General features: G+C 37.5%; 1 protein-coding gene across 4 annotated transcripts in view; it reads left to right on the top strand.

The window, feature by feature from the left end:
* Positions 1–13,104, top strand: part of PPP1R9A (protein phosphatase 1 regulatory subunit 9A) — a 267,141-nt gene that overhangs the window by 194,151 nt on the left and 59,886 nt on the right. For all 4 annotated transcript variants that reach the window (XM_033088319.1, XM_033088318.1, XM_033088316.1 and 1 more), the window contains one exon: positions 8,943–9,098. In XM_033088319.1, the coding sequence (XP_032944210.1) occupies positions 8,943–9,098 (156 nt within the window). The remainder of the gene's footprint in view (positions 1–8,942; positions 9,099–13,104) is intronic.

Below are 13,104 nucleotides of genomic sequence, written 5' to 3'. Positions count from 1 at the left end.
ATGCACTGATGGTTCAGTTAAGCTGTCTAATGCCGTCTACTGCTTTCCAACCTCAGCCCCAGCTCTGCACACCTGGAAATGGACTTGGTCACTTTGCTCAATCAGCAGAGCCCAAGGCCCTTCTTATAGTTCTGCAGTACACCCTTGATGAACCTTGCTATATTTTTACTTACTCTTGAGCTACTGTCAAATGACCTAACTGTTTGGTCTGTCACTTAGAAAATTACAGACTAACAGATTAAGTTTGGGGTGGAAATTATGGAAACAAATTATGGGCTGCTCATGTAGCTGTACCTTAGGGATGGTCCTAAGAAGCCTTCATGTATGTAAAGAAACACCATCATTACATCACGTAGCCTCAGATGACTCCAGATATCCCTCCAAAATGAGGCTATTCTGGGTTATTCGGGGTTGCTCTCCTGAGATAACTGACATTATTTATATACATCCTGCGTTCAGTGTTCTTAGGATCAGATTCGTTTAATTTGATAAGATGTTACAAAATTTGTTCCTGAATTTAAGTGATGTGATGACACCACCTCAATCCTAGAAGGCATTCAGCTCAACCTCAGCTCACTGGCCAGGGTTGTTATGTATCAAAGAATTACCCAGAACCCTAGATTTCTTTCTTGTAGACCAATGACGAGTCTGTGCAATCAATGATAAATTCTGCTATATCTAAATTAATTCCTTAGGCCAAGTGGAAAGGTCAGTAAAGAAGCTTAAGGAGAAATCCGCCTGGGTTTCTAAAGTAGACCCTGATGATTTGTGGGATTTGTGTGGCCAGTAGGGTCTGGAAGCCTGGGGAAAGTGGTTGATCCTAGTACTATAGGTTGGACTCATTCTGTTGCTTGGACTTATTTTAATAGGACTCTTAATTATAGGCTGTGAGATAGATGGAATGGATTTGGTCCTAGCCACTCTTGGACACACTGAGCAGTGTAGCTGAGGGAATATCATACTCATGGGGAAAATTCACCAGAAGCCAAGAGAATGTAGAAACGAGGATGGATATTGTCTGGAGACAATTCCTCTATGGGTCTCATTTCTCTGCATGTCTTGTGAGCAGAGACACTGATGGCCTTTGTTTCATGGTATCTTTTCAATGATGTATGCATAGTGAACGGCCTTGGAAAATAGAGATAATGCCTCTCTTTAGGGCAGGTGACAGACTTTCCTTACCAGCCAATCTGAGTTTCCTAAACTCAGATTTTTAACGAAAGACTTCATGGTCAAACCCTCTGTTTTATTTTTAGACCATGTTCTCCTTTAGTAACCAGAATTTCAACTTCGTTTGGAGGCCATTTCTTACTTTTAGAGTCCAGACTTTCAAAACCCTTCAGTCCCGGTTCCTTTCTGTTTAACAGTCCTCTCCATTTCTCTCTCTCTGGTTACATTTTACTAAAAGCAGCAAGAAGAAATCAGGCAGCACCTTTAGCACTCTGCTTGGAAATGTACTTAGCTAGATCACTCAGTTCACTGCGGACATTTCCTACTTTCTCCTGAGAGAGGGTAAGATTGTTGCTAAGCTTTCTGCCACCACACAACAACAAGGTCCCCCTTGCAGATTTCCACTTACAGTCTGTTCAAGGCAATTTAGGCTTACTTTGACCACCTTTCAAAATCCTCCCAACCTTCATTCACTGCCTGTTTCCAAAGCCACTTCCCCATTTCTCCGTATTTTTTATACCTGTTTTCAATTGCTGTATAACAAATTACCACCAAAACTTAGCAGCAAAAATAAGAAATATTTATACATTACAGTATCTGTGGGTCAGTTTAGTTGTATGCCTCTGGCTCAGGATTTTTCCAAGGCTGTAAATAAGGTGTCCGCCAGAGCTGCAAGTCATTTAAATGCTCAACTGGGGGAAGATCCTCTCCCAGGCTCACTCACAGCTGTTGGCAGAACACAGAAGATCCCCGTCCAAACTCCCTCATGTGACTATTGGCAGGCTGCAGGCCCTTCCTGGCTGTCAGCCAGAAATATCACTTCCTTTTGATGTGGTCCTTTCCAGAGGGCCACGCACAACATGGCAGCTTGTTTCTTGAGAGCAAGAGGACAAAAGAGATGCAAGTCACAGTCTTTTTGTAAATGAATCTCAGAAGTGACATCCCATGACTTTAGTTATATTCTGCTTGTTAGAAGCGAGTCGCTAAGCGAGTCGCTAGTCTAGCCCTCATCCAAGGGGAAGAAGTTAGACAAGAGCATGATTACCAAGGAAGAGAGGATCGTTAGGGGTCATGTTAGAGCCTGCCTGCCATAGTGGGAAATACAGTCCCTGCTTTGGAGGAGTACATTTTCTACGAGGAAGGGAGCCAAAAAACTAAAGAAAGCTTTAAAATACTGTAAAATCAAACGCTACTTTATGAACTGTCTACCACAATTGTTAGAAAATTTTAAGAAGGGAGAGATAAATTGAGTTGTGTTGTTATAAAAGATTTTATAAGCAAATCTTAACTATCTGGTCAGAATTTTTAGGCAAACTGACTTGTCGGCGTTATTATCAGTAACCTGAGTGAAGAGCTGAGCACCTGAAGGCAGGGAACACAGCAGGCCTCAGTTACTGGATCAGTAACCTAGATACAGATTTTCAGATGCTTCTTGATTTGGTGACTGGACAGTAAGAATGGAGTGAAATATCAGAAAGCATTCCGAGAACAAAGATTGATAAGAAAATTTTGAATGACTTGATAAATGAGAGGAGAGATAGGCCAGGCATCGTGGTGGATGTTTTATGTATTTTATTTCTTTGGATCCTCTCCAGATCCTAAGAGATTGGTGTCTCTTACACCACTGTATGGAAGAGGAGAGCAGAAAAGATACAAGTTAAATGACTTGCCCACTATCATGCAACCATGCCGTTGTGTTTTGACTTTTTTCTGTTTTGGTTTCTCCCTCCCTGAGGCCCATGCTTTCTTTTTTTGTTGTTGTACTGCTCTGTGACATTGTATTGGAGAAACCAGGGATGGGGAAAATACCCAGAATTCAAAAGCCATCCGGTCATTTAACATACTGTGGTAAATACTTTGAATATAACACTACTGGAAATCCACCAACCTTATGAAGAAAGTGCTGTTATTTCTATTTTATAGATGAGCAAATGACACTGAAAGAGACAGTGGCCTAACATTGCAAAACTAGGACACACAGAAGTCAACTGACAGCAAACGAAAAGAGAAGCCTTTGCAGAGAAGGGGATACTTTGCTGGAAGCCATCTGGATGGCTGGCACAGATTTAGGAATTTTCAACATTAAAGTGTTCGTTCGAGGTCTTTCTTCTTCAGAGAAAAAGCAACTGTCCTCTATTCTTTCACAGAACTGAGTCTGAAAATATACATAACCAAATTCAAATCCAGTAAACAAATTCCAACAAAAACTGCATAATGAAGGCTATTTTTATGATTAGCACCATTTAGTTTCCCTGAATTTACCAGAGCAAACATTGCTACAGCAAAAATTACTACTAATGGTTGAACCTAACAACAAGAGAAAATCCCCAAAAGGGTCATTTAGGCCCCAGCTGCAGCTGTGCTGCACTATATTTCTTACTTCAAAGCTGAGAATTAACAGGAAAATCCGGCTCTGCTGTGCTATGCAGATGTGGCTAAAACTATATTAATTTATTCAGCAAACATTTCTTTAGTGCCTACTGTATGCCAAGCAGTGTGCTGGCCATGCTGGGATTGCAGGCATCAGTCATACCTGGCACTCTCAAGGAATTTACAGTTGAAAGAAGTTGATGGGAGAAGACAGATAGAAAACAGTCAAGTTTTATGAGTGGTTTAAGGCATGTAGTAGAGAGTTAAAGGCCTGGATTAGAAGAGATAAGGCAGCAGCATCATAGGATGTGCTAAGTGGAGGGCCATTCATTTTGGATCACCGAGGTAAGAGGGGATCTAGTTAAGTGAGGAGGACAGAGGCCTGGGCGTTTCCTTGGTCTGGGCTAGAAGCTGGTGCCTATTCTGAAACTGGGAATACAAGAAGAGGAGCAAGTTTAGGGAAAGGGCAACTTTTGCTCCAGAAATAACCGATTTCCTTATAAAAGATTTAAATGGCAGGGTCTTCTAGGACATTCTATTTATGAGACCAAAATGTATCAGCAAACGTCTGGTTACAAGATCGATGTGGAGAAGCTTCAGCCTGTTCTGATGTGGTGTTAGTACCACCATCAGCAGCAGCAGATACTCATTTGCGCAGTTACCATGTGCCCGCCTTGTGTTAGACACTTAACAAGCGCCATCTAACTTAATCTCATGACAACTTGGTTATCACAGAGCTGGGATTTAAACCCAGGCCCATGTGACTTCAAAACCAAGAATCTCTCATCGGTCTCCACTTAACCGACTCGCCAATATAACAGATACTGTCCATTCCTTCTGTGAAATCTAGCTGGACTGAGAGCTACAGCTCTCCTGAGTGTTCAGGGCTCTCCTATGTCTACACGCTTCTGCTCCCACCAGTCGAAAGTTCTATGTTTAGGAAGGGGCAGGACGTGTCTGCTGTAGTTATTCCTGTAATTATGTCTTTTAATAAGCTATTAAATGCTCTGATGGAATATGAGTAGAAAGGAAGTTGTGTCTATGGAAATGAGATAAAATGCTTAGGGAAGATTCAGGAATGACGGGTAGGTCAAGAAAATTAGATACGAGGTGGAAATGTAAAAGGGACAAACCGTGAAAACCGAGAGGAGTGTGGCACACATTTTGCCTTGCAAGTACCTTTTTCATCCATTTTAAGACACTGCAATAATTCTACAGATAGTATGCTGTCCTTCTGGTTTATATCAAAAAGAGTGCATTAAACGTCAGTCAGCAGACCAATGAGCCAAATCTTTTGAAGGAGGCTTCTATGTACTTGCCCAGGGTGAGCACATTAGGAGAGAAAATAAGAGGAAAGAACTTTGCAGCTCACTAGAGATAGTCTTCAAAATCTTCAAAGTAAATTGAATGATAACGTTCAAACACGTGGCGGGGGAATCTTAACACAACAGGATTATGCACTAGGGTTTTGGTTGGGGAGATAGTAAGAGAATGTATTTCTGGGTTTTGTTTTGGTTTTTTTCCCTGCGACGTTTTAGTTTCTGTAGACTGCAAGCAGCACAGCATAGAAGAAAGAGCATGGGCTTTGGGATTGGTTAGATGTAGCTTCAAGGACATAACTACTTGTGTAACCTTGGGTAAAGTCTATGAGTCTGTTTCCTTAAATTAAGATGGCATGGTAATACTTATATCATACAGTGTTAAAGAAATGTGCAGTGTTGGCCACACAGTAAGTTACAACATAATTGCTATTCACTTTTTGCCCCCTTTGGGGAGGGGGCTATTAAAAACACTAAGATATTAACCAACAAGGTGGATAAGGAGGTGAGAAGGAACCTTTATTGTCTCTGTCAATCTTACACTAACAACTATTCTTACCTCATTTAAAGCGAATTTGCAGGAAGGGACAAAGAACTTTACTTGAAAGATGTTTAATCTGGCCAAAAATAGAGAGAAGGAGCCGGATACCACTGGAAATACTTTGTTGTGGCAATTGCTTTTTTGTACATTGTCCATCTTCCTCTGTAAACGTCAGATTCAATCCAATCTAATTTTGGAGTTTATGAAATTCTGCTAACATATCATCCCAGGTAACTTATTTTACTTATTTAATAAGTAATCCCAGGTTACTTATTAACCATAAAAGTAATGTTCATTTTCAGTAAAGATTAAAGAATCAGAAGAACACATTATTCTTAGTCTACTAAATGTAACTTCATAACTTCTAGATGTTTATGAGGTTCTGCAGTAAATGCAACCTTTATTATAAAGCCTATTCAGGGTGGGAATGGCAAATGATCAGTGAGAGAGAATGGTGACATAAACGTTTTAAACACCCTATCCACAGCCTCTAATGAGTAGTAAATAAAATCAAGGCAGTAAAAGACATATCTTGTCCTCAGGATGCTTAGAAGACTAATTAGAAAGAGAAAATAATACTAAATAAAAAGATAAAATGAAAAATAAAAAGAATTTTAGCAGAATTGCAGGCAATTTGGGTATTGAGAAGGAAAGAAGACTGGCGAAGTCAAAAATAAAAGAATCAAGAGGAAGAAATCTTAATAACTTACATATATGAAGATAATTCTGATAACTAAAATGGATGACAAAACCACAATATTTAGAGGTAAGAATTGCATATATTGTGTATAACCTAATCTGTCATTCAGTATAAAGAGTATTAAAAAAGAAAAAAAAGTGGCAAAATGCTACCCTCTTACCAAATAACTTTGCAATGCGTTTTCTTGATATTACTGAAAACATCCTTAGGAGGTTAGAGATATTACCAAGTAAATGCAATTGGCATTCTTGGATTTATTCTTTTAAACATATTTGTTGAGATCCTAATTATATGTCAGGCCGCATCCTAGGCACATATTTGTATTCATCGCCTTACACATAGTGAAGAATCTATTTTCAAGCTGGCAAAAGGAAATCAAATTCTTCATTTCAATTCTTATGTTTAAAATGTGCCACATAGTTTTCAGACTTTCAATGTAGCTTAATATTTTATTATCATAGATGATATTCATCAAATTGATGATATAGAAGTGAATTTTATATACCTAGTTTAGGCCTTCATAATAAAGGTGTGGCTGTGCTACTAGTTGTAATTATAGGGTTAAAAACAAGCATACCTGTGGTCACGTGTCAGGTGGTTGCCGGACTCATCACAGTGACCACTTCTTAGGTACACAAATGTGAATAACTATAGTGCACCCCTGAAACTCATATAATATACATTAACTGTATTTTAATACAAATCTTTTCTAAAAAAAAAAACCATGGTTTTACATCTCTAAATCAAAACTTCAGCAAAGTGTCTTGAGATTGTGTACTTGCCAGCCTTGCTATATTCCTATTGATTAATATCACCAGGATTTACAAAGTATCTATTGGTTTTATATTTATATATATACACACACACACATACATACATATATACATATATATGTAGGTGAATTAATGTACGGAATATCACACACACACAAAAATACCAAATCTGGAATTAGAGTTCTTTTAAGATTTGTAGGATCTAATCATACCAACAAACAGAAGCTGTCTGGAACCAGTCACCACCTCTTCACCTACCTCTCCAGCTAGTGCCAAAAACACTTGGAATAGTGTTTATAGTTTAGACATTTTTCAGACTGGTTTCTAAAGAGTCCTAGATTTCCAGGTACTGAGGAGCTATATAGGATCAAGATGGAGGCCATCAAACTCTTTCTCTTTCGGTCAAAGCATCTCTGATTTTATTTGGGAGGAAGAAAAGTTCTAACTAACCAGTTTGGAAAATTCAATGCTCTGTATGAAATATCCTGAGCTTACCTGTATACACAGGTTCCACCAAAGTCAATGTCTTCATGATCATAGCCTCCGTGTAAGGAAGTGGAGTCTGAACAATGCCAAGGCAGTTTGTTCATCATGGTCAGTGGTCCTCAGATTCCTTGCTAGAAATTGTGTCTGCTTCTGGGCACCACAATTTAAGAGATGTAGAGAACTTGGAGAGAAACAGAGTGCAGGTACAAAGACAATGACAGAAAATGAAACCTGTGAGGAAACTAGATGTTTTACTTGAAAAAGAGAAGTCAGAATGACAATTTGATAATGGTCTTCCAGACATTAGAAATTATCACATTGAGGTTAATGACCATATTTTCTTTATGTGCAAACATGGCAAAAGAAAAAAGTTTCAGACTTAGCAAGAACATAGTACAGAACCAAAAGAAAACGCAGCAATCAGATGCTAAGCTTATCTAATCAAAGGACTACATCACTCAATAACTATTTATGAAAGTTTTTTGAAGGCAATATGAATTCCTACCTATGTAATGTATTAGATATAACTACCTGAAGGAACAAAGATGAATTAAATGAACTTTGTTTTTCAGTCCTGTGAGTCAGTGATTTATCTTTAAATTATATCGTAAGGTATAGATTTCAAACAGTTATTTTGAGTTAGCATCTCGTCTGATGTTGCCAGGAGAAGAGCTGTTTCCTAATATTGTTAAGGAAGTTAGTGCTGAGGAAGAACATTTATTCCAGGGGTTATGAATCAAGATACTTACAGGGGCCTGCAGGTATCATGAAGGAGTGAAGCTAGCAGCGTGGAACAATATGGAGTTACAGAAGTTGTGGTGTATTAGAAAGTGCATGACCCATCAAAAAGGGGCAACCGCTGCTGATTGTGGCCAACTTTTATCATGCGACAATGTGCCTATATTGCTAGATCTTTGGCTTTCTCAAGAAACACTGGAAATCTAGAATCATACGTGAAAAAAAATTTTAACGTTGACCAAATACTAAGATTTATGAAAGTACTCTTGCAGGCAAAGCAATATATGTGTGCGGGCTGTAAATTAGAAACCTTTGGATTATTCTTTAGGTCAGTAGTTCACCACTACATTAGTTAAATGAAACAGAACTGATTGAATTTTAAAGCTTAGGTGAATTAATCTACTCAACTTTTGTAAGGCTTAATTAAGGCCCTTTCCAACTCTGAATCTTTTGATCTCCCCTTCCTTCTTCCCTGGTCCCAATATTGGGTGACTTATTCACACAAGTGAGAATTTAAAGGAATTATTTCCCTTAGCAATATAATTTTATTTAATGAAACCATCAAATACTTAGGTTGAAAACAACTTTTGTTGTACTAAAAATGCTACTGGATGCTATTAGATTTTTAGAAATGCACTTATATATGGCATAAACATGTCACTTTGGATTTTTGAACTAACATCTGTTTATAACCTTGGCTGCATGAGGCATGCTTGACTTAAAAGCCTACTTACACTTTTACCATGTGGTGACATGTTTTCTTTCTCTCTTGTAAAATATTTTCTAATAACCCACCTCCACCTAGGGTAAGGACAGCTGGATTTCTGAAATCCCCTTCCTTTCAGACAGGAGAATATGCCACAGATGAAGAGGAAGATGAGGTAGGACCTATCCTTCCTGGAGGTGACATGGCAATTGAAGTCTTTGAGCTACCAGAGAATGAGGACATGTTTTCCCCATCAGACCTGGACACAAGCAAGCTGAGTCACAAGTTCAAAGAGGTAAGATTGCTGATCTGCAAAATAGTTTTCTATACCTGTCCATATCATTGTTAAATATATATTTTGGTTTGAAACATGCATTAAGAATAATCGGTTTTCAGGATAGAGCCTTTTAATAATGGACTGTCTTAAATCTCATTGAATTTCAAGCTAAAATTTAAGTGGATCCTCATTCCACAACTAGTTTAAATGCTTGTTACTTGTCATCGTGACAGCTTACAACTTGTCTATTTCATAATTTCAAGCTATAGCTTAAATGTGCAGTTTTCATGATAAATTCAAGTTCTATTTTTTTCAGTTTTGTAGAAATTTTGGGACCTGCTGATAAGCTTTCCTGTAAGGCAGTGATTTTTCTAAAACGGTTTTTTTGTGTGTGTTTTTTTCCCCTAAAATAGGCAAGATCCCAACAGGAATTAAATGACACAACCCAAATGGTTTAATTGAAGAAAGTATAGTGAATGAACTTTGTACAGTTAGTAGAACTATCAAGGGATGGTACAGTGCACAGGGCCTGTAATGGCAAAGATGGAAAGAGGTTATCTTTTTTTGAAGGAGGGCCATTCAACATCGACACCTCTATTAGATGCAGCCACTGCTACAAACTACATGCTGGGGGCAAGGGTGATATATACCCAGATCCTTCTCTCGCCCTGCTGATGCCTCCCATCAGCCAAACCTGGGCAGGGGCGCCTGCAAGATGTAGTCTTGAAATCTGAAGCGGTCGACACTCCTAAGGCAGGAGCTGTCGGAAGAGGCCCAGAATGGATTCTGAGGGGCAAATGCAGATGACCACACAAACTCTTTTTCCAAATTCACTACTCAGAAGCCCAGCACATAATACAGGAACAGTGATGAGTAGGTCCCCAACCAGTTCATTCTTCATGGTTTTAGGAAACATCCGCCATCATGGAAGACAAGTATGCATGTCATTTACAACCGCCCCACAATAGCCACTGTTCTGTGGTTTCGAGTCTGTTTGGAACTTGGAGAAAAATGTCCTAAATGTGAAAAGCAAGGTTGATAATTGCAGATTTATAATTTCTAATTTTATATATAGTTTCTAATTTTATTTAATTTCTAATTTTGATTTATCATAAGTAGGTCAATTTTATATGTTCTGATGTTATACCTAATTTGCCTGATATATTGACTTACCTTTTTAATTCCTTATGACAAATTTATATTTGTGAGACCAGTATCAAAGTGAATGTACTTTTCAAGTATAAGTTTTTATTTTAAAAAAACTTGTTAATTATAAAGTTTGGAAAAACAGATTTATATAAAGACCAAATCACTCATAACCCCAGTATTGTGGTATTTGGGATTATACAGTGTATACTGTATTAAATTCCTACACTTTATACTTGAATTTGTATTATTAGGATTCTCCCATGTCATCAAATGTTCTTCCATAAGTAATGCTTCTTCACTTGCGTCTTATGGATCTTTTATGATTCAATTCCTTGCTTTGGAACATTTTTTTTGCAGGTCTTTCTAAAATTATTATTAAATGTAATACTGCAATAAATATCTGTGTAATAATACCTTTAGGATGATTTCTCAGCCTAGAATTATTAAATCAAAGAATATGAATATTTCAGGGACTTGTGATACTTAATGCCAAGTTGCCACCAGAATGGCTTTTCTCGTTGATACAGAAATATATTTATTTATGTGTTGAGAGTGCCCGTTTCTCTTCCATCTATTGTTATTGGTCAGGTTGAACCATTTCCATTTATATAGTTCACAGAGTCCTTGAGGCAAAATACATGGGTTTTTCAGGTGATTTATGATGATTCCTAGTTCTACGTAGATCAGATACAAATGTCTCAGTGACAGTGAAGTACGCTATTATATAATGATCACAAAACTCAGAATTCCCTTGCAGTAGGGGTGGCAATAGGTGTCTTAGGACCATTTCTTATAAAGCCTTTCTAGATTTCCTGATACCTTTAAACCAAAGAGGACTGCAGAAAAAGAAAGTCCTTCTGCAGGAAGTGGCTGAGTGTAGGAAGAGGTGTAATCTAGATACCTTTGTCTCCATAGCTCTGATTTGGCCCAAGAATAAAGATTATCTAGAAGAGTAGATGGACTGCATTCTTTAAGAAATCTTCCTAGTATGTTGTAACTCTCATCCAGCTTTGAGGCAGTAAGGTCAAGGTGTGCTCTGGCAAAATCCTATAGTGTAGCTCTTCCACGTTGCCAGGTGAGTATGGCCCCTTCTCTTTGGTAGATAACTGAGCTGGAAGTAGGGTCCATGTTTTCTTTTTCTTTTCTTTTCTTTTCTTTTTTTTTTTTTTATGGAAGCTAAAGAGCCTAAAAAGCAGAAATAGTATATAGAAGGTTATATATTTCATTTTCTAAATTGAGCCAAGGACTCTGTGCTTCATAAATATTGTTTGAAGTGTACACCATTGTGTAGACAACTACATGATCTAGATCAAGGTTCAGCAAACTGACCCATTGGCCAAATCTAGCCCACTGCCTTTTTTTGTAAATAAAGTTTTGTTCAAACACAGCCATGGGCATCCATTTAGTTATTATTTCTGGCTGCTTTCCTGCTACAGCAGCAAAGTTGAGTAGTTATACAGAGACCGTAGGGCCTGCAAATCCTAAATTACTTGCTATCTGGCCTTTTACAGAAAATGGTTCCTGACCTTTGTGTCGGCCGCTGCATGATTCTATATAACATGGCTGATTTATTTTCAGCCTGAGTTACCAAATCTATAGTTTTCTTTTAAGTTTGGTTTTCAAGAACAGACAAATACCACATCATTTCACTTCTAATTCATTGGTTTTCTTTTGTTTTATATTTAACATATTAATATATTCAGGAGATTGCCACCAAGTCTCACTCTGTGGCATTCTTACACAGCACCCGTATCTTGTACAGATGCCACTATCACAGTTTTAAATTCCTTTATGTGATTAACACATAGGCCCAAATATGGCATAGATATTTTTCATAAGATTAGGCACAAAACCTGGAATGGAGGTGGATAATCATGTTGTGCTGGACTCTAAGCTCCTCCGATTTTGCTCACTGTTATATTCTCAGCCTTTGCACAGTCCTTGGCATAGAGTTAGTGGTTAAATGTGTGGTGAGTGAATGTTCTGAAGCCTATATTGGAATTGGTTGTATAATTCAAAACAGGTAGTTAATTTAATTTTTCCAAGTAGTTGACAAGACGGCTAGCACTTTTATTAAATGCTCGTTTACCCATTTTTCTCTGGTTGGATGGCCAGTATGATTAGCTACAGAATCTGTGGTCTTACACTCTGGATTGCTTTTGGTCTTCATATTCTGTTCGATTTTCTCATTCTTTGCTGAAATACTATGAGACTACATGTTAAACATTGATGGAATGGATCCATTCTATCTAACTCTTCTCTTCAGAAATTCTTTTACTTTTCAACTTATTCAGGAAAACATTTGAATCACTTTATTAGTTCCCTTGAAAAAACTTTTGTAATTTTTATTGTAATTACGTTAAACTACTAAATTAACTTGCAGAAAACTAAGCTTGTGGAATATAGCCATTTAATTCCAGTATTTTTTTTCTGATTTCTAGAATGTTAGAGTCCCCTTTATTAGTTACATAAGCGTCCACCTGTAAGTAACAGAAAATGTTAACTAGAGTGGATTCATCAAAAGCTGCCACGAAGATTATGTTAGCTTTGATATAAGTTAAGGTTTCTTTATTTTTCTAGTTTCAGGAATGACTTTAATAAGAGAGACTTAATGACCTGCATAAGGTAGAAATTACTGTTCCCTGAAAGTTTGTTATTCCTTAGCTGTAAAACCATCTGTGCCTTCGTGGAGGAAGATTTTAAATACTCTTTAGAATAGCTATTACTCTATTCAAGTTTTCAAGTTTTTCTTGGGCCAGTTTTGATCTTTTTGCATTTTTCAAGAAATTCACATATTTCCTCTATGCATTCATATTTATTAACTTATATTTTTATAACACAAGTTTAAAATACTGAAATCTTTCATATCTATAAT

The sequence above is a fragment of the Rhinolophus ferrumequinum genome, chromosome 20, assembly GCF_004115265.2.
Source record: "Rhinolophus ferrumequinum isolate MPI-CBG mRhiFer1 chromosome 20, mRhiFer1_v1.p, whole genome shotgun sequence".
NCBI lineage: Eukaryota > Metazoa > Chordata > Mammalia > Chiroptera > Rhinolophidae > Rhinolophus > Rhinolophus ferrumequinum.
This window is presented reverse-complemented; position numbering and strand designations above follow the sequence as displayed.